This window comes from Hemicordylus capensis, chromosome 3 (genome assembly GCF_027244095.1).
Source record: "Hemicordylus capensis ecotype Gifberg chromosome 3, rHemCap1.1.pri, whole genome shotgun sequence".
In the NCBI taxonomy this organism is placed as follows: Eukaryota; Metazoa; Chordata; class Lepidosauria; order Squamata; family Cordylidae; genus Hemicordylus; species Hemicordylus capensis.
The window spans coordinates 292,279,746-292,299,665 of record NC_069659.1 but is presented as its reverse complement, the minus strand read 5'-3'; the positions used below and the strand labels follow the sequence as shown (position 1 = coordinate 292,299,665).

Below are 19,920 nucleotides of genomic sequence, written 5' to 3'. Positions count from 1 at the left end.
CCCACAGCTAAATATAAGAGAATCAGCACTTTAAAAGGTGTCTCTTTACTCAGATAGCAGGGGATTGCTATCTATGATATACAGATAGCATGCCAAACATGCTATCATGCATTATGTTATGCCAAACATAATGTGCAAATAACTTTATGGGAGTGTAGATCTGTATGTGCATAACTGTACTGATTATACATGTGTTTAACATAATGTGTAAATAACTGTACATAAGTACAGATCTGTACATGTGTTCACTGTACTCGGAACAGAACAGAATAGAACTTTATTACGGTCATAGACCAATATACAAGAAATACAAACAATGCATAATGTAAATAAAATTTTAAAAGAAGAGAGAATTATATAAACCACTTATGAAATGCACTGCTAAAGATCAGATCGAGTTTTGCAGATTATAAAACAGAAACTGGCCACTATATTAATAATTCTTTCATCTGGATTAAGTAATAAAAACTTCAAATAAAAATCACCAGAGTGTCCTAAAAACTTAGGCAATAAGGGGGAGATTAATCTCAAGCGGGCTTCCTTAAAAAAATCACAATGTAAAATTGAATGTGTACTGGTCTCCACATGGCCAGAACCGCAGGGCAGAGGCAGGAGGGGAAAGGGATGCCCTTGAACCTGCCCTCTAAAACGACAGATGGAAGGGCATCAATTTGGGCTAATGTCAATGCACGTCTGAATTTGCGGGTAATAATATAATACAGATAGCCTGCCGGCTTGAGATTAAACAATTTTGCCCCCAGAGAGACTGTACTCGGATTATAAGTGTGTTTAAGATAACATGTAAATAGAGCTAATGTGATGATGGAAGGATAACATAATTGTACAGGAAGTGAGGAGAAGATGACTTTAACAGATCTCTTAGAAGATGAACCTGTTATTCTTCAGTCTCTCTGTTACTTACTTGTCCATCCTTTGCACATATTTGTTGACTTTGACTTGTTTGGAGAGTTAGGGTACAGAGAGAGTAAAATCCGTAGAAGTTGTATGGCCTAGTGCTGTCAGCACTTTTGTCAGAATAGATAAAAATCATTATGGACAATGCTGGAAATGTCAATTTAAGTTCTGTTCTCTGGACTGGTGCCAGAATTGAAACAAATCCCTGCTCTCTGTTGTCACCAAGACATCCCTCTCCTAAACATCAGAGACCCATCACTTTAAAATTTGTCTCTTTGCCCAGTTAGCATGGGTAATGTCTGATGCGGTGAGGAGGGCACATTAAAGCTGTCCTTCTGGCTAAGATGCTCAAAGGTCCGGACATTTAAGAACCTTGAGTGCCTGTAGCAGTTCAAAGCTGAGCACATCCATTTGAACAGATCTGCTGCTGCCAAACTGTTGTGCATTGCTTTTCAGCTGTATGGCAACAGTGTATAGCTTTGTTATTATGTGCATAAATATTAAAACCCCACTTTTCTTCCACGGAACTGAAGAAACATAGGGTTTCCAGGTGGTCTCCCATCTAGGTGCTGACCAGACCCAGACCTGCTTAGCTTCAACAAGGTTGTTGTGTGGTCGTTGCGTCATGTGCTTTCAGATCACACACTGGGACCATCCCAGAGGGAGCTGCATTACTGAGTGAAGCCATTTCATGTCTTTCTTTTTCCTGATCAAGAGACCGATTTTTGTGTTGGAGAAACGATATACCTTATAATGTTTGAGTGATAGAGAAAATTTTGTTTTGTTCCAGAGAGATGTGTTGGCAGATAACATCAAACACCATGTTCCTCATTTGTTTTCTTATTTTAGGTCAGCAAAATCAGCTTAGTGGATCTAGCAGGGAGTGAACGGGCTGACTCCACAGGAGCAAAAGGCACAAGGCTGAAGGTAAGAGAGTGGACCAAGTTAAGCTATAGAAGTTGCTTATATGTGTGTCTTTGTTGTGTGTATTATTGGGCATCCTGAGCTCTGACACTATAGCATTAGATTGTCTCCTGGAAAGCTGTACATTGCCAGCCAATTGAAGTGCGAGAAAGTGTATCAGTCGGGATTACTCTTTGTACACCAGCCTTCTTCTGCCATTAACTCTTGCTCATATTCCATTCTTTTCTATTTCATTCACTCTACTGTTAATTCCTTATTGGCCAGCTATTTACTGCCACCCCATATTGGCACTACACTACCCATTCATTTTGAGTTGAGAAAGCAATGGGCAAAGCTTTCCATCACTGAGGGGTTCATGTCATGAAAGTGAATAAGAGAGGAGTACTGAATAATAGCTGTAGTATCAAGTGAAATGTGTATAGCTGTTAACAATATTTGTGAGAAGTCTTTGTTGGAATTGGTTGCTACACACTGGAATTGTCTCATTCACACAGGAGGGAGCAAACATCAACAAATCGCTAACCACACTGGGGAAGGTGATTTCTGCTCTAGCTGAGATGGTAAGCTCCATTGATGTGAGTGGGTGGGAATGTTTGCCTACAGCTGGTCTGCTTAGAGCTCCCAATATGCCCTCTGAAGTGCTTCACTGGGAAGATTGCTCAGGCATTTGGTCTCTTGGAAAGGTTTCAGCTAAGCATTTGCTTTCACTCCAGCAAAAAAGACATGGAGCTGCCAAGCATCAGTTATGCACTGTGGTTGATGCCCTGTGTTCCAGCTAATGCAAAGGAATTATAGATATGCAGTTCATTGTTTAATTAGCCTCTACCCAGCTCCTATGTTTGCCAAGAAGCACCTGAGAATTAAAAGAGGAGATTTCCAATACATTTGGGTTCCTAAACATTGAAAGTGTGTTATAAAAATCAAGAGAAGCAGACAGTTTTGTTTAAAAATTTTTTTAAAATGACAGACACTTTTATTCACTTCTTGTATTTTTAAAAACAGTTTTGTTTGAAAATATTCTACAGTATTCATACTAGATGTAGATACCTTGAGCCCAGGAAGGTATAAAACCTAGAGTGGATCTGTGCAGAATAAATTGTTTGTGTGGCTGTCATTCATTGCCATAGTCCCTAACAGCTCAGAGTAGAAATGGTTTAGATCTAAGACAAGGAGCTTTTACACTAGTACTAAGATTTTATATGTGTGTGTATATATGTGTGTGTGTGTGTGTGTGTGTGTGCGCGCGCGCATGTGCGTGTGTGTGTATCTGCTCCGTTGATTATTAGTACCTCCTGGTGAACAGAGTTAATGGAGAGCCACATGGTAACCCATATTAAAATATTTATATAATGGAAATGAGCAGTTCCCTTTTTTTCTTCTGGTCTTTGCATAATCCAGACCTAGTTCTTATTGATCTGATAAACCTGTACATGGATGTGCCACTTGAGACTGCAGGTAGGTGCTCACATGACCGAGTGCTCCTCCATATAAAAATATTCCCTACCTATAGAAAACTAGATGCCAGAGAGACCAAAAGATTCCTCCCCTTGAAGTAAAAAGGCTCCCATACCTGAGCATAGGTTCAATTCCTGTCATATCTGGGCAGGGCTGGAAAATACCCCTGTCTGAAACACTGAAGAGCTGCTGCTAGTCAGTGTAGACAATACTAAGTTAAATGGACCAATGGTCATATGCTCCAGCATAGGCTTTGACTAAAGGACCTTCATCTCAGGATGTGGTATTATTTCTGGATTGTGAGGAGTTAGAGTACTGTCCCATTTTCTTTTCAATAATCATTTTCAAAAATCTGTTTTGATCGCACATGCTCATGAATTCTAATCTATATCTATTACTTGTTTTCAGGACTCAGGACCAAATAAGGTAAATATCTGTACTTGGGGTGGTGATGACTTGTATTCTTGGGCTTGCTCATGTGCAAGCCAGGCTGCTTTCAGCCCGGCCGCACACAGAGACCGTCACTTATGGGAATTTCCCAACGCATTGTCCGTGGTGCATTGTGGCATCTTTGGAGGCTGAGACAATGAATCCCAGCCTCCGTTTACCTGTGCTACCAAGAGCAGTGTGGAGATTTATCCACTCTGCTCCCGGCAGCACTGGTTGTGTGGGTGCATGGCTTGCGTGCCTGCGAGCAGATGTCTTGGGGAAGGTAGGTTGAACCCTGCCTTCCAGCCCCTGCCCGCGCACGTGCATGGTTGTTTGAACAGCCCCAATGCTTAGTCCAGAGCAGGAAGTTCCTCCATTACTGTATGCAACCTGTTTTTTCCTCAAGATCCTCCATATGGATCAATAGCTATTATTTGAGGATTTTTTACAACATTATGAAATATCTGTATTTTAGTTAGGTTTTTAGGCTATAGATTACCCTACAGAACATGTGGGCTGCTTGTCATTGGCTGGGTATTGGGACTTAATGTATTATCCTCTCTGGATCTGTATATAGTGTGTGTTCTCCACTGCTGTATTCTGTCTCCTTGCAGAATAAAAAGAAGAAAAAGACAGATTTTATTCCATACCGGGATTCTGTACTTACCTGGCTCCTCCGAGAAAATCTAGGTACTTCTTTCTGCTGATTTCACCCTAGTTCTAAGCGTAAGCTCATAAGCTCATAGTCTATGCTGTGTTAGTAGGGCAGCAGAGAGAAGTATGACCTCTGAGTATGACAGTAAAAGTGCTGTCTCTGAGCTCAGCCCAGAGTGCTGCTAAGCAGTAGGGATGTGCACAAACTGGCGTTCAGCCTGGTTCGGCAGTGGGGGTGGGTTACTTTTAAGGAGCAGGGAGGGTGCCCCCCCACCGCATTTCCCCCACTGGCGCTGGCGCTAAAACCAGTGCTGCAGGGCTGCTGCATACCTCCTTGCAGCCCCATTCAGCGTCGTACCGGCCACTTCCAGTACGATGCTGAACAGGGCTGTAAGCAGGTACGCAGCAGCCCCGCAGCACCGGTTTGGCAACAATGTCAGTAGGGGAGGCACAGTGCGGGGGATGGGCACCCTCCCTGCTCCTTAAAGGTCCCACCACCACCAAACCGGGCCGAACGTCAGACCTCCGAACCCGTTTGGCAGTCCAGAAAAGGACTGCTGAACCAGTTCGTGTACATCCCTACTGAGCAGGCAAATGTGCCTGGAGGGAGAAGGGAGAGCAGTTTTCACAGCTCTCTCCTCCCACAGAAGGACCTTTTGGCTTCAGAAATATGTCTGTGAAGGTCATGCCAGCCCTCAGGGATATATTTCTGAAGACAAAATAACCCTTTTGGAGGGAGGTAAGAGCAGTAAAAATAACTCCCATCCTCCCTCCGCATGTGTTGCCTGCTCATCAGTGCTCTGGGCTGAGCTCCAAGTTAGCGTTTTTGCAGCTATGCTGCTCTCTGCCGCCATTTGTGGTGTCCATAATACAACTCCTCCTACTACTACTACTAAAGGGACAACACTCCTATAAACAGGAATAACCCCAAATCGTTGCAACAACAAGCCATTCATGCCTGTACCCTGCCTTTCTCCAGATTGCAGTGTTGCATAAGTGATAGGACTATGATGATATTTGAGATGGCTGGGCTTTTCACTGCCTGCTCATGTCCTGTGGACCAAATGATATGGTGGACATAAGAATGAAAGAAAGAATATATAGGAAGAGTGTTAGAAAGAAGATGAAAGCAGCCTATTAGGAAGTGTGGTTTATGTCTTGTATCAGCCACTGATTGTGTGTATTATCTGGATAGGTGGTAACTCTCGGACTGCTATGGTTGCTGCTCTCAGCCCTGCTGATATCAATTATGATGAGACCCTCAGTACCTTAAGGTAGGAACTATTGAAGGGTTCTCTCACTTTCAAGGGGACCTGGGAGGAAAGAGTGAGCCCTTTTGAAGTTAGATCACAGCTGACATACCATACAAGGGTATGTCAGACCAGTAACATTGTGTGCACACAAGTTGTGCAAATTACACACACTCTGCAAATGATGTTACAGATGAGCAAGCCCATTATGTTCAATGGGCTCACTCTTGTGTAATGTCATCTGCTTAGCTTGCTTGCACACAGTGTTACTGGGCTGATGTACCCTTGCACAATAGGTCATTCACTGCCTTTTCTACAGCATTACCTCCTTTATAAAAAAAATATTCTGGAAGGCGTCAAAAATGTTTGGCTAGTGGATAAACTGGAATTTTATTTGTAGTTGAGCTGCTTGGGAAATACCAGTGATTTTTTAAAATGTGGGTTCCACTGAATATTCATATGGCACAAGAGTCTTCCACAGAAAACGTTGGTTAACATACGGAGCAAGGAAGCACCGGTGTGGCAAGAGGAGCAGGCTAGCAGCACTCCCCAGCCAGGTGCTCTGGTGCACCAGGGAAGGGGCAATTTTTGATGTCCTCCCCTTCCCTAGGAAGCTCTCCGTGCCACTCAGAAATATGTTCCTATGCATTCAGATTGTCCCCTTGGCTTCTTAATGATGGCATAGTAAAACACTTTCGTATGGAAGCAGTGGCGGCTGGTGGGCACTAGGGCTAGTGGGGCGGAGGAGAGCCCACTCGCCAAAGTAGGAGCTTGCCCCCGCCCCGTCCACCACCTTGCTTTCCTCCATGCTGTTGGTGGGGTGTGGGGGAAGCTCACTGACCTGGAGGAAAGCAGGGAGGGAGGGGCAGAAAAGCAAGGGGGGGGAGAGAATAAAATAGAAACAGGAGAAAGTAGGGCAAAGGGAAGAAACCAGAAAGTGGGAAGGCAGCAGAAACAAGAAAGAGGGAGAAAGCAGAAAACAGGGGCCAAAAGGCATAAAGCGGGGCAGGGGGAGAAAGGGGGGGGAGGGAGAGAGAGAAAGGGGAAGAAAGCAGAAGCAGTATGCAAGGGCCAAAAGCCAGAAAGGGGAGGGGGAGAGAAGGCAGGGCCAAAAGGCAAAAGACAGAAGGCAGAGCACAAAAAAGAAGAGCAGGGAAAGAGAATTCAAGGGAGAAAGAGGGGAAGAAAAGAGAATTCAAGGGTCAGAAAGCCAGGACTGGCATCCCCCCACCAAACAAAGAAAAACAAGCTGCCAGAGAAACTCATACTTACCAGTACAGCCAGCAAATCCTCCAAAGCACAGAGCTTCCTCCAGCCCCTCCTCTTTGCAAGTTGCTTCCTTCCTTGGTCTCATTGGCTGGAACAGCCGGCTCATTAAGCTATTCCAGCCAGTCTGATTCCTAGGGGGCACCAGCCTGGTATTGACCACTCCAGGTATTTTAAAAAATGGGTTAAAATACACTTCCTAGTGCATTCAGGGGCTGTATTTTCTACTTTTTTTTTTTTTTAAAGTTCCTGGAGTTGTTGATGCCAGGACGGCTCCACTTAGGGATCAGACCTAAGGGGAGTCAGTCTTGTGGTAGCAAGCATGAATTGTTCCCTTTGCTAAGCAAGATCCACCCTGGTTGTATATGAATGGGAGATTATATGTGTATAATTATAATGGGAGATTATATGCGTGAGCACTGTAAGATATTCCCCTTAGGGGATGGAGCTGCTCTTGGAAGAGCAGAAGGTTCCAAGTTCCCTTCCTGGCATCTCCAAGATAGGGCGGAGAGAGATTCCTGCCTGAAACCTTGGAGATGCCGCTGCCAGTTTGTGTAGACAATAGAGAGCTAGATGGACCAATGGTCTGACTCAGTATATGGCAGCTTTCTATGTTCCAGACTGGCTGGAACTGCTTGATTAGCTGGGTGTTCCAGCCAATAATATCAGGGAAGGAAGCATCAGGCAAGGAGGAGGGGCTGGAGGAAGCTCTGTGCTTTGAAGGCTGCCTGCAGAGGCGCACTAACCCCCAGACCTTGGGGGACCTGGTCCGGTCCTCCAAGATCCAGGGGAGCATCTAAATAGCTGGGGCTGGGGGCCTCCATCAGCCACCCTGTGCCCGCCCTGCCAAAGCTCTGCTTTAAAAAAACAAAACAAAAACACCTCTTACTGCGGCCGAGGGGTGGCTGCAGGGGAGAGTGGAGCAGTCCTTCTCGCTTCTCCCCTGCTCCGCTGGCAGCGGTGGGGTGGGAACAGGAGGGTCACAGGCTTGCAACAATTTCTCAACTGTGCAGGTGCGCCTCACAGTTGCTTACCCAGAATGTTGGGGGGCAATATGCTAAATCATTGTAAACCGCGTAGAGAGCTTCCAGCTATAGAGCGGTATATAAATGTAAGTGCTATTGCTATTGCTATTAAAGACGCTGGCCCAAATGGATGGGCGCAGCGTCACTCCTGCTCTCACCCCACCCCTGCTGGGGGAGCTGGGAGAAGGACTGCTCCACTCCCCCCTGCAACCATCCCTTGGCTGTGGTAAGAGGTGTTTTGTTTTTTTTAAGCGGAGCTTTGACAGGTTTGGGGGGGAATCGCGGGGGCGGGGTAGCTCCCTGGCTGCCTGTACTGGTAAGTTTGCGTTTTTCTGGTAGCTTGTTTGTTTGGTGGGAGGGTGGGGGTATAGCCCCTCCTGATGAGCCACCTCTGTTTGGAAGACGTTCAATATGCCTTGCCAACAACTGAAAAAGTTGCCACAGGAATAATTTGAAGTGCTGCAACTTCTATACATGCCATACTGTGCTTCTGGTCTCTCACTGTGCCGTTGTCAGCTTGGCACTAGGTAAGAGGGATGGAAGTTGTTTGTCCATTGCTCCTGAGCACTCCCTGATCCTGGCTGCTGAATGCATTGGCCTTAATGATACTTTTTAGGAGAAAAGATTAGGGGTGTGCGTTTTGGTATTTTCTTGTTTTGATTTGTATCCGAATCGAAACATCCCCGTTTTGTTTTGTACCCAAATTTTCTGAATCCGAATCAGCCCTGTTTTGTTTTGTAGCCAAATTTTTCGAATCCAAATCCAAATTGATTTGGATTTTTAAAAAGGGTCCCAGGGCAAAAAGAGTAGGTGGTGGTGGTAGTGTCCAATGGGTGGAAGCTACCACCCAAATTTCAAAGGAATTAGGCAAAGGGCTGATTTTTTTTTGTGAATTTTTTTTAAAGTTTACACATCTTTAAGAATTTTCCTATAGGGAATAATGGGGATTCCAGCAAATGTATCACTTCAAATCAAGGGGAAAGGGATTACCCAGAGCAGAGTGTGGTGGGTGGTAGTGCCCAATGGGGGCAAGGAAACTTCGAGAATTATTTCAAAGGAATTGGGCAAAGGGCTGATCTTTTGTGATTTGTTGAAGTTTACGTGTCTTTAAGATTTTTCCCATGGGGAATAATGGAGGTTTCAGCAGCCCTATAATTCCACTTGCGGGGCACTGGGGTTGCCCAGAGCGAGGGGTTGTGTAGTGCACATAGGGTGCCAACCATCCCCATACCCACAAGCCTGTGGGGTACTGGGTTTTGTTGTTTCTGAGGTGTTCATTGTAGATTCTCTGGTAGCATATGAGATTTTCAGTGAAAAACAAGAATCCACTCTCATATGCTACCAGAGAATCTACACTCAGAACACCACAGAAACAGCAGAACCCAGCACCCCATGGATTAGCAACCCTTCCCCTGGCCAATGTGAGGTCAGTAAAGAGTGGGAAGAAGCAAAAGAGCCAATGGGGAACAAGGAGGGAATTGTCAGCAGGTCAGCCCATGAATTAGGTCACTGATCAGAAGGCCGGAAGGGTGGGAAATTCAAAGAGATGTCAAACACAAAATGGAGACTGACTCAGAGATCACCACAAAATGGAGGTCCGAAACAACAAAACGTTTTGTAGCCGAAACAGGGACGTTTTGTTTTGTATACAAAACTTTTGGATCTGGAGAATGGGTGTTTTGTTTTGTCTACAAAACACCCGAAACAGGCTGTTTTGGGTACAAAACGTTTTGTATCCAAAACGTTTCGCACATCCCTAGAAAAGATCTAGTCCAAAGGCAGGTGAACCAGATAAATGCATGTGTTTTCTTTGGCTCTGGTGATATTTAGGTTTGGCACAACTGTTGAAGTGCTACCTAGAAGAGCAGAACTGTCTGTCCAGCAGAGGCTTTCTTCGAAATACTGTATACATAATTGTGCAGATTTTCATCAGGTTTTACCAGTTTACTCAGTATCTGTGTTGCTCCTACAGGTATGCTGACCGCGCAAAGCAGATCAGGTGCAATGCTGTCATTAATGAGGATCCAAACAACAAACTGATTAGAGAACTGAAGGATGAAGTGGCTCGTCTGAGAGACCTGCTATATGCCCAGGGCCTGGGAGACATTATTGACAGTATGTTGTCTTTCTATGCATGGGAGCGGGACTGGCATTCACTAAGCTCACTTGAATAGAAAAAGATCCACCCTCTGCATGCTTTCACTTTCGGCCTGATAATTCCACTGCCCTCCTCGTCCACTGTTGAGTAACAATCAGGGTACTATGGAGTAGTTCATTTGTTGTACCTGCCATGTGGACCCTACTTTAAATCCTTCCATAGGGAGCTTTGTCAGGTATGATCTGGCTAAGCACATGCTATTGTTATCCCATCACTAGGGCAAAAAATGGTTTGCAGGTGCATGATGAAAATGCCCAATCCATGTTGAGACACTGCCCACAAATGGCTCACTTGCCATGTAGTAACAGCCACCTCTTGCAGCTACCTCTATAATAATATAAAATAACCCTTACTTCCCTCTGTCCTGGAACTCTCATGCTGCACCCTCTCTTTTTCTATTGTCCTCTGCTGATTTTCAAAAAAGTATTATACCTCTTTGCACATCCAGTTCTGGGCATTCCTGACCATGCACAGGAATATTTTAATTCTCCTGACCTGGGACTGGAAGAATGAGCTCACCACGTTGTATTCCAACGAGTGACTCCTCAGCAGCAAAGGGAGGAGAAATTGTTTGACTTGAAGAACATGCATCTCAGGGTCTTTCTAGCCAATCATTGTATTGAGCAATAAATGAGCAAGTATTCCACTGTTGCTACATCTTACTCTCATATAACATATCTATTGTGGGATTTCTCCCACCAGTACTCAAACAGCAATATTTTGTTGCTGGGATATATCACACGCGTGCACACACCCCATAGCCAGTATTGAATAGTTCTCCTGTCATCACTGGACACCAGCAAGGCTGCTTTCTCACCCTGGAATGATCCCCCCAAAAGAAACTTGCAGTTCCTTTTGCATCCCCCCCCTTTTTTTTTAATTTGGAGGTTGTGTGATCACCTTCTGCAGAGCAAGAGCATACATCTCCCTATTTAAAACATGGTGACCAAAAGATTTTCCCGCTGCCCCTCTTCCCCAGTGTAAAGCTAAGCCTCATCCTGCATTATGTGACAAAGGGGTATACCAGCACTGGTTGAGCACCAAGGATACAATCCAGGTTACCTGCACATATGGAAAGGCCCTCAGATGTTGTTTCTTTACTCCTATAAGATGAACCTACTCTTGTTTTCTTTGTCTTTTTCTCCACCCTTCTCCTATCTCTCTTAGCAAATCCTGTTCCAGGAGGACCTAAATGTGTGTATTCCCCATTGCTGGTATTTTGTGTGCTTCGCAGCTTCTGACAGACTCAGTCATAGCAAAGGAACATAAATACAGCATGAGAAATGGACTCAATAGCCCATGGCAAGGCTATTAGGAAGGGAATATGTTTGCCTTTATAGGTGCCCAGGGCAAGTGTTCAGCAGGCCACCTGCATCTCCACAAAATTATAGAGAGAGAACAAAAATGAGGCAGTTAAATAATCCAATCACTATGCTAAGCATGATCTGCAGGGGCACAGAGCAGTGATGGGAAATTGGTTGGTAGGGTGATGTGCACCAAAAACAGCACATCATGGTGATGTGTACCAAAAAAGCACCAAAAACAGCCCCTTTCCACATAAAGAGGGCCAGGCTGCCAGGACTATCCCACTCCTCTCTCTTCAGTTATGGAGTCCCAACCCCATCTACCCCTCCTGATAATGCTGTTATTATATCTTTAAAGTGTGCTGTTGAGTCAGTGTTGACTCCTGGCGACCACCGAGCCCTGTGGTTGTCTTTGGTAGAATGCAGGAGGAGTTTACCATTGCCTCCTCCTACGCAGTATGAGATGAAGCCTTTCAGCATCTTCCTATATCGCTGTTGCCCAATATAAGTGTTTCCCATAGTCTGGGAAATATACCGGCGGAGAGTTGAACCAGCAACCTCATGCTGGCTAGGCAGGTCATTTCCCCACTGTGCCATTAGGTGGCTTTATGATATCTTTACTGGACCTTTATAAACATATGGACAAAGCTACTGCTGTGCATAAACCATAAACCAAATAAACTGCGCCATCATTCCTGATCTGGGCTACTTTGCCCAATGTCTCTTGATGGAGATCCAAGGGGGGAAAGCCAACATTCCCCCCCCCCGCCCCAGTGCTTGCAACTCTTCACCTTTGTTGAACTTGCCTTTCATTACCTGGTTATCAGGTGAACTTTGCCATGTTGCCCTTTCCTCTCAATCTTCTGGATGGACTTTGCTCTTGAGGTTTCCTTTCTCTATGCTGTAACTGTGTTTCCTGCTGCTACTGCTGCTGCTTCTGCTGCTTCTGCTTCTGCTGGGACTGGGTCCAGTTAGTATGTTCTGCTGGGGGGAAACAGCCTGCCCAGAAGCACTGAAATATCTGCTTCAGGCCACAGGTGGCACAAATGTTACTAGTGGTCCCATTTGGCCTTCCTGTGGGTTGTACGGCTGTACCCATTAAGAATGCTGCTGGGGTAGTCCATCCACTGTTGGGTTTGACAAAATGATGGCTTTTGCTGGCATGCTAGAAGGCCCTGCTGCCTGTGCATTGTTTGTGGTCAGTTCAGCCAACTCTCTTTGAGCAATCTCTTTTAAAATAGCCACCATTTCCAGGCAGACAGAGAAACAAGATTTTGCAGGGCTTGGGTGCTATGTTTTAGTGCAAAGGTTCTCAATCTTCAGTCTCCAGATGTTGTTGGACTAAAACTCCCTATCATCCCCAGCCACAATGGCCTTTGAATATTGTGGCCGGGGATGATGGAAATTGTAGTCCAAGAACATCCGGAGACTCAAGATTGAGAACCCCTGCTTTAGTGGATCCAGTTCACAGCAGCACCCATACGCTAAAGCCCAAATGGGCCTGGCCCAGCCTTCTTAGGTTGCACAGGATTTGACCATCAAGCTCTTTTAGCTGTATCATGTATTGAACTGAAATCCTGCCCAGTTCGGTGCAATTCAGGGTGGTTTATAACTATGTTCACCTGGGATTCTGAATGTTATTATTTATATAATAGTTTAGTTCTAGTGCTTTTCAGTGTGTTAGGGATGCTCATGTGAATAGCTTTTATTTTTTTTTAAGAAACTAAACGATGGAGGAATTGGAGACAAAGCTTTCCTTGGTCCTCAAGGGGCTCTTGGAAGGTTGTCTAGAAATGGAAGATTTTGTGATGGTGAGAGAGATACTTGGTTTCCAGGCTGTGTGAACTCTTGCCAAGCCTCTGAAATAGATGCTGAATAATTTAGCTGTAGGGAAAAGGATAGTACTCAAGCCTCACATCTGGGCCTATATCAGTGCTGCAAGGCCAGGGTTTATCAATTGTTCCAAAAAGATTTATTAGGAGAGACTGAGAGATGCTTTTTAAAAATGAGTCTAGGGCAGTAGCCAGGAAAATTAGACTTGCATCTTTCAAAGCTCTGAGGTCTTCTCTTGGGGTTCATGCATCTCAGACACGTCTGACCATTCTGACTTTACAAAGCTGCATGTCGATTTTCTAGCAGTTTCCCTACTCATGCTTTTAAAACACAAGAAGGGAAAGGTAATGTTAGAAGGGGTACACATCACACAGGCGAGTCACTTATTCAGAGTTTGGGTTTCAGAGATTCAGAATGCCTACAGCCTTTTGTCAGCATTTCAGAGTTCAACATCTCAGAGACAAAGTTGTTCATGCCACCAGCTAAACAGACTACAACAGCAAGCTTCTAGTGAAAATTGATGTAAAGAAATACTTTGGGAAGCTCCCCATGGTCAGGCTACCATCTCCCAGATTATCTTTGAGTTTTGACCAAATTGAGGCATCTACTGTCTGTCTTTGTGCATATCAGGGATACTGTGTGCCCATGGATCTGCTTTTCAAATGATCCCTCCAAAAAGACCTTTGCCAGCAACCTGGAGTACAGTTTCTAAATTCAAGTTGTCATGCTAATTAATCCTATGCTAATACAACACTAAAACATTAGAAGTTTGCCAAAAGCAAATTGTTATTTTTGTACATGGACCTCATAAAACTAATGTGTTGCTAACATAAATGTCAAAAAGTTGGTGCTGAAATTATCTGGGTCAGCTGTGTGTGAGACTCAGAAACATTCCTTACTGCATGCTGTTCGTGTTTGGGTCTCCTGCTGGTTTTTGTGCTATCCAATAACTGACCCAGATTTTAAATGTTTTTTGCAGTGGTAATGATATGACAGATGCATAATTTAATTTTTTAAAATTTTTTAATTTTATTTATTTAATTTATGTAGTGCCTGACTCCAAAGGCTCTATAACAGAACAGGAATATTTATGACATTTGATACCTCTCCTAGTCAATCATTTCATTCCTGACAAATGGAACATAATGTGATTTGTCATTGCTTGTGGTGATGTCTGTTTTCTGACTGGATGATTCAGGCTTTATCCGAGGACTGATTTTGTAGCTACATTTAAAAAATAAGTCGGGAACAGATCAGAAAATGGCAGCGTGCACATATCTTTTTAATGTAATATCAGTGAGAGAGATGGCTAAAGGACCCCTGAGTGATGTGCCTATGGAGAAAAGTTTAACAAATGTGCAGGCGTGAGCCGTTGAAATAGTTTCAATGTAAATATTACTGGTGCAGAAAAAGCGCTTGATACAGTGGAGAGGGCCCCTGTGGAGACATTTGAGGTTGAATGCTCTAAGCAAAATATGTTTCTCCTCATAGGCACAACTTGCCTTTGCCCCAGTCATACCAAGCAGCTCCCATCCCTACTCCCATCTCTCTGGAACCACAACAAGCTGAAAAACTCTGCAGTTATGTATGTAAGAAATTCATTACCTGCTTGTGGAAGGCTGATATTTTCTTTTCATGTTCACTCAGCCTCAAGGTCTGCAGTGGCACTGATTCACAGCATGACCTTGAAAATGCACACAGTATCGTCAGGCAGAGTAAAACTTCTATAATGTGGACTTCCTCTCTACCTAGATGTTCTTACAGTCCTTTGGTTGCAAATTAGTCTCATGTTTCCTTGCAGGATCCTCCTCTCTATTCTTGATATCCAAGTACCAAAAGCCAGATGACCAGTGCCAGCTGTTTCAGCATTCTCATTCATACATGAAATTCTACACACTGCCTGCCCAGAACACTTTCCCAGATATGCCAATAACCATAAAGAAAGCTGTGGAAACAAAATGCCACTGCCATATTCATAACCCCAGAAAGCTCCTGAAATTTTATCCTTGTCTTCTCCACGGCTTTAATGGACATATTAATATCCTTTGCTAATTAGGCAAAGAGGCACCTTTTAAAATGGTGGCTCTTTTATTTTTAAGCAAAGGGAGAGCGATTGTTCCTATCCAGCACTGATGCAGTGTCTTTCCACTGGCTGTGCAGGACATAGTATGAATGCTCTGGCTTATGTGAGGATCTTGCCCTTGCTCTTATAGCTTCATAACTGTCTGCGTATCTCTTTGTTGAATGTCCACCTTTCTCCTCATTGCATCCATGTTGCTGTTTCCCAACTACATTTCTTTTCTCTATCTTTTCCTTCCTGTCTTGTGTTTTTCCTTCTTATTTCTCCCCTCCTGAACCCCAGACATGTCCGACTTTGAGAACAATAATGATAATCGTAGAGTGGCAGATATGAGTCAACGCCATGACAATCTCTCCACAGTGACCAATGCCTTGGTAGGAATGAGCCCGTCCTCCTCCCTCTCAGCCTTGTCCAGCCGAGCGGCTTCTGTTTCCAGTCTCCATGAACGCATCATGTTTGCTCCGGGCAGTGAAGAGGCCATTGAGAGACTGAAGGTAAGAGGCAGAATTATGCAAGATTGCAGTAACATGGGGGAAAACTTGGTAGAAACCATAGCAAGGAGTATTATTTGTCTGTCTCCAGTATCTTAGTCTTTAAATATTGTGAATCTGATAAGATTATGCAGGATCTGAAGCTACCTGTTAATTCATTTAGCTCGAGGGTGCACAGCTCAAATGTTCTGGTGGGCCGAAACCAACTATGACTGGGTATGCGGGGGCCAAGGTCAATTTTAAGCAAATGTTAACTATGATGTTAAAATGAATTGTTAAAAATATTAATAAAAGTGAGGGGGCAGAAGTTTGGAGTCAGGGAGAAAGGCGAGGGAAAAGAGAGATGGTGCAGCCCAGGGTCGGAGGGCATCTGGTCTCAAGTGGCCAACTGTATTGAACTGCTGCTGTTCGTCAGCAGGACAGGCCAAGAACTCTTCATGACTCCTTCTGTTGCTGTAGGATATTCCTACTTGTGGGCCAGCAGAAAAGTCCCCAGGAGCCAGATCTGGCCCCCGGGCCTTATGTTGTGCAGGCCTGATTTTGGCTGATTGATTTGCATCAGAGGTAGAGCTGTACTTGTATATGTGGTGCAAGTGTCAGGATTTTGTATTAACATTTTCTTAAAGTTTCAATGAGATAACACGATCAAAAATAACAAAACCCCATAAGTGCATCCCACACCCTTCATAGAGGTGTAGGAAAGGAAAAGGGAAACAAAACAAGAGCAAACAAGCAAAACACCACCACCATCAACGCCTGGACCAAACACAAGTCTCAGGTAGCACAATTCTGTATTTAAGTCAGTGTGAGAAGAGTTAAACAAAAGCTTTCCAACTGTTAAATTTGCTTAGCTTGTCCACTTTCCTAAATGCATTGTTTTCTCTAGCAGCCAGAGCAATCATCTCATTCACTCAGTTTTCTGTATATGTGGCTGTAATGGTTTTCCACAGTTGAAGAATAAGCCATTTGGCTATTAACAAACCTCTAATAATTCAGTTTCTGGCCCTCGTGTTCTGATTACTACCCCTTAGAGCAGTGGTTCCCAACCGGGGTTCCTTCAGATGTTGCTGAACGACAACTCCCATCACCCCCAGCCACAATAAACTGTAACTGGGAGAGATGGGAGTTGTAGTTCAGCAACATCTGGAGGAACCCCAGTTGGGAACCACTGCCTTAGAGAGAAGGTTGTGAGCTCAGCCTGATGCAGTGTGGGCAAACCATCTCAAGCCCAACTAGGTGACAGTCATTAAATACTAATGTGTTTTGCAGGAAACTGAGAAGATCATTGCTGAGCTGAACGAAACTTGGGAAGAAAAGCTGCGTAGGACAGAAGCGATACGTATGGAGAGGTAGGAACCCAGCTGCGAGTGAGTCTGGCCTGTTTTATACATAACAAGGTTTACTTTTGAGATTCACATGGTTCAACCTTTTGCTGCAGTACATCACCTTAATTGCTTCAGCCGAGAGTGACCACTCTTAGAGCTTCCCCACACACTACAAGCCCTAGATGGAAAATGAGTCCCCCTACCTTCTTTTCCAATATGTTCAGCAGAAAGTCAGGGTTACTGGATTCAGTTCTCACCTTGCAACACATTGCTGCTGTAACTTTGGAACTTGCTCTCAAGGCCTCAGTATGGCATATTCCGCTCCGCTCCATTCATTCTTTCCTGTAGGGTAGCTGCTTACAGAGTTTCCTGCAGTACTACAGATCCCAGCAGTCTGTGCAGCAGAGACAGGAAGTGGAAGCAGAGATAGGAAGTACCAGCACAAACAAAGACTCGGAGACAGATAGAAAACAAAAGGCTTAGTAAACATGTTAAGTTAAATGTTGTTATTAAAGACCTTAATATAATTTACAACTCTGGAGCTATTTGTAAACTATTAAGCAAGAGAGTATACAACATTTCCAAGCATCCATAATACCCCGCAAACCTGAACTTGTGTTATATAAACATCGCTTGTATTCTGACAGTGTGGTCATGGTGCTTGCTCTTTCTGAGTACCACTGCATTTCTTGCCACAAGGCCCAGGCCTCAGTAAAATTTTCAATGTTTCGTTTCTTTCTTTTGGTATTTTCCAGGGAAGCTTTGCTGGCAGAAATGGGAGTGGCTATGAGAGAAGATGGTGGTACACTGGGGGTATTCTCACCTAAAAAGGTAGGATTCTTTCTCCTCCATAGTGCTCAGGTGCATTTTTGAAATACAGGCACTCCCCAACTTCCAAACATCTGACTTATGAACAACCCATACTTACAAACGAAGCTCCATAACATATTAAATTAAATTAAGTCCCCAACTTACAAACACCAACCTGCACGTACAAACAAGCCTCCAACCTGCACATACAAACAAGCCATCATAGGAGCTATATGTGTTCCAAGAAACTGGATCGGTTTCAGTTTATTTTATTTTATTTATTTATTTTTACATTTATATCCCGCTCTTCCTCCAAGGAGCCCAGAGCGGTGTACTACATACTTGAGTTTCTCCTCACAACAACCCTGTGAAGTAGGTTAGGCTGAGAGAAAAGTGACTGGCCCATTGTCACCCAGCTAGTATCATGGCTGAATGGATATTTGAACTCGGGTCTCCCCGGTCCTAGTCCAGCACTCTAACCACTACACCACGCAGGAGTTTGTGACTCCTGAGGATGTGGACAAGCTACTTTGAGCGGTGAGGCCTGCCACTTGTTCTCTTGATCCTTGTCCAACATGGCTTGTTCTGTCTAGCAGGGAAGCTGTTGTAGGCAGCCTGGTGGAAATCATAAATGCCTTTCTGAGGGAGGGCAGGATGCCTCCTTGTCTTAAGGAGGCAATTATTAGACCTCTTTTAAAGAAGCCTGCATTAGATCCCTCAAAGCTGAGCAATTATAGGCCTGTTTCCAACTTCCCATGGCTGGGCAAGGTCATTGAGAGGGTGGTGGCCTCTCAGCTCCAGGTGTTCTTGGAGGAAACTGATTATCTAGACCCATTTCAAACTGGTTTTTGGGCAGTCTATGGAGTGGAGACTGCCTTGGTTGGCCTGATGGATGATCTACAATTGGGAATTGACAGAGGAATTGTGATTCTGTTGGTGCTTCTGGATCTCTCGGTGGCTTTCGATACTATCAACCATAGTATCCTTCTGGAACATCTGAGGGTGTTGGGGGGGTGAGAGGCACTGTTTTACTTTGGTTCCGCTCCTACCTCTCGGACAGATTCCAGATGGTGTCGATTGGAGATTGTTGCTCTTCAAATTCTGAGCTTAAGTATGGTGTCCCTCAAGGCTCCATACTTCCTCCAATGCTTTTTAAAAGCTACATGAAACCACCAGGAGAGATCATCAGGGGATTTGGAGCTGGGTGTTACCAGTATGCTGATGACACCCAGATCTGCTTCTCCATGTCAGCTTCTTCAGGAGATGGCATATCCTCCCTAAATGCCTGCCTGGAAGCAGTAATGGGCTGGATGAGAGAGAATAAACTGGCTGAATCCAGATAAGATGGAGGTACTTATTGTGCGGGGTCAGAACTCCAGAGACAATTTTGATCTCCCTGTTCTAGATGGGGTCACACTTCCCCAAAAGGAACAGGTTCGCGGTCTGGGAGTACTTCTGGATTCACACCTCTCCCTGGTTTCTCAGGTTGAGGTGGTGGCCAGGGGTGCTTTCTATCAGCTTCGTCTGATACGCCAGCTGCACCTGTTTCTCGAGATAAATGACCTCAAAACAGTGGTACATTTGTTGGTAACCTCCAGACTTCTGTAATGCGCTCTATGTGGGGCTGCCTTTGTATGTAGTCCAGAAACTTCAGTTGGTTCAAAATGCAGCAGCCAGGCTGGTCTCTGGGTCATCTCGGAGAGACCACATTACACCTCTGCTGATGGAGTTACACTGGCTGCCTATAGGTTTACGGGCAAAATACAAAATGCTAGTGAAAACCCTAAACAGCTTAGGTCCTGGATATTTGAGAGAACGTTTTCTTCATTATGAGCCCCACTGCCCATTGCGGTCGTCTGTGGAGGTCCGTCTCCAGTTGCCGCCAGTTCATCTGGTGGCCACATGGAGACGGGCGTTCTCGGTTGCTGTGCCGGGACTATGGGATGTGCTCCCTATTGAGATACGATCCTCCCCATCTCTGACAATTTTTAAAAAATATTT

General features: G+C 44.6%; 1 protein-coding gene and 1 long non-coding RNA gene across 22 annotated transcripts in view; one reads left to right on the top strand and one right to left on the bottom strand.

Moving 5' to 3' along the window:
• KIF1A (kinesin family member 1A) overlaps nt 1-19,920 on the top strand; it is a 196,894-nt gene that overhangs the window by 79,780 nt on the left and 97,194 nt on the right. For 11 of the 21 annotated variants that reach the window (XM_053304569.1, XM_053304567.1, XM_053304571.1 and 8 more), the window contains exons 8-17: nt 1,765-1,842; nt 2,334-2,399; nt 3,703-3,720; nt 4,338-4,413; nt 5,573-5,651; nt 9,891-10,033; nt 11,244-11,270; nt 15,654-15,787; nt 17,054-17,133; nt 17,865-17,940. In XM_053304569.1, the coding sequence (XP_053160544.1) occupies nt 1,765-1,842; nt 2,334-2,399; nt 3,703-3,720; nt 4,338-4,413; nt 5,573-5,651; nt 9,891-10,033; nt 11,244-11,270; nt 15,654-15,787; nt 17,054-17,133; nt 17,865-17,940 (777 nt within the window). The remainder of the gene's footprint in view (nt 1-1,764; nt 1,843-2,333; nt 2,400-3,702; nt 3,721-4,337; nt 4,414-5,572; nt 5,652-9,890; nt 10,034-11,243; nt 11,271-15,653; nt 15,788-17,053; nt 17,134-17,864; nt 17,941-19,920) is intronic. The other 10 variants (XM_053304577.1, XM_053304578.1, XM_053304576.1 and 7 more) reach the window with 1 other exon arrangement.
• LOC128348876 (uncharacterized) lies at nt 14,230-17,481 on the bottom strand. Its single transcript, XR_008318395.1, has 3 exons — nt 17,367-17,481; nt 14,819-14,897; nt 14,230-14,437 (listed from the first exon to the last, which is right to left on the bottom strand). It is a non-coding gene; the product is annotated as an uncharacterized LOC128348876 (long non-coding RNA).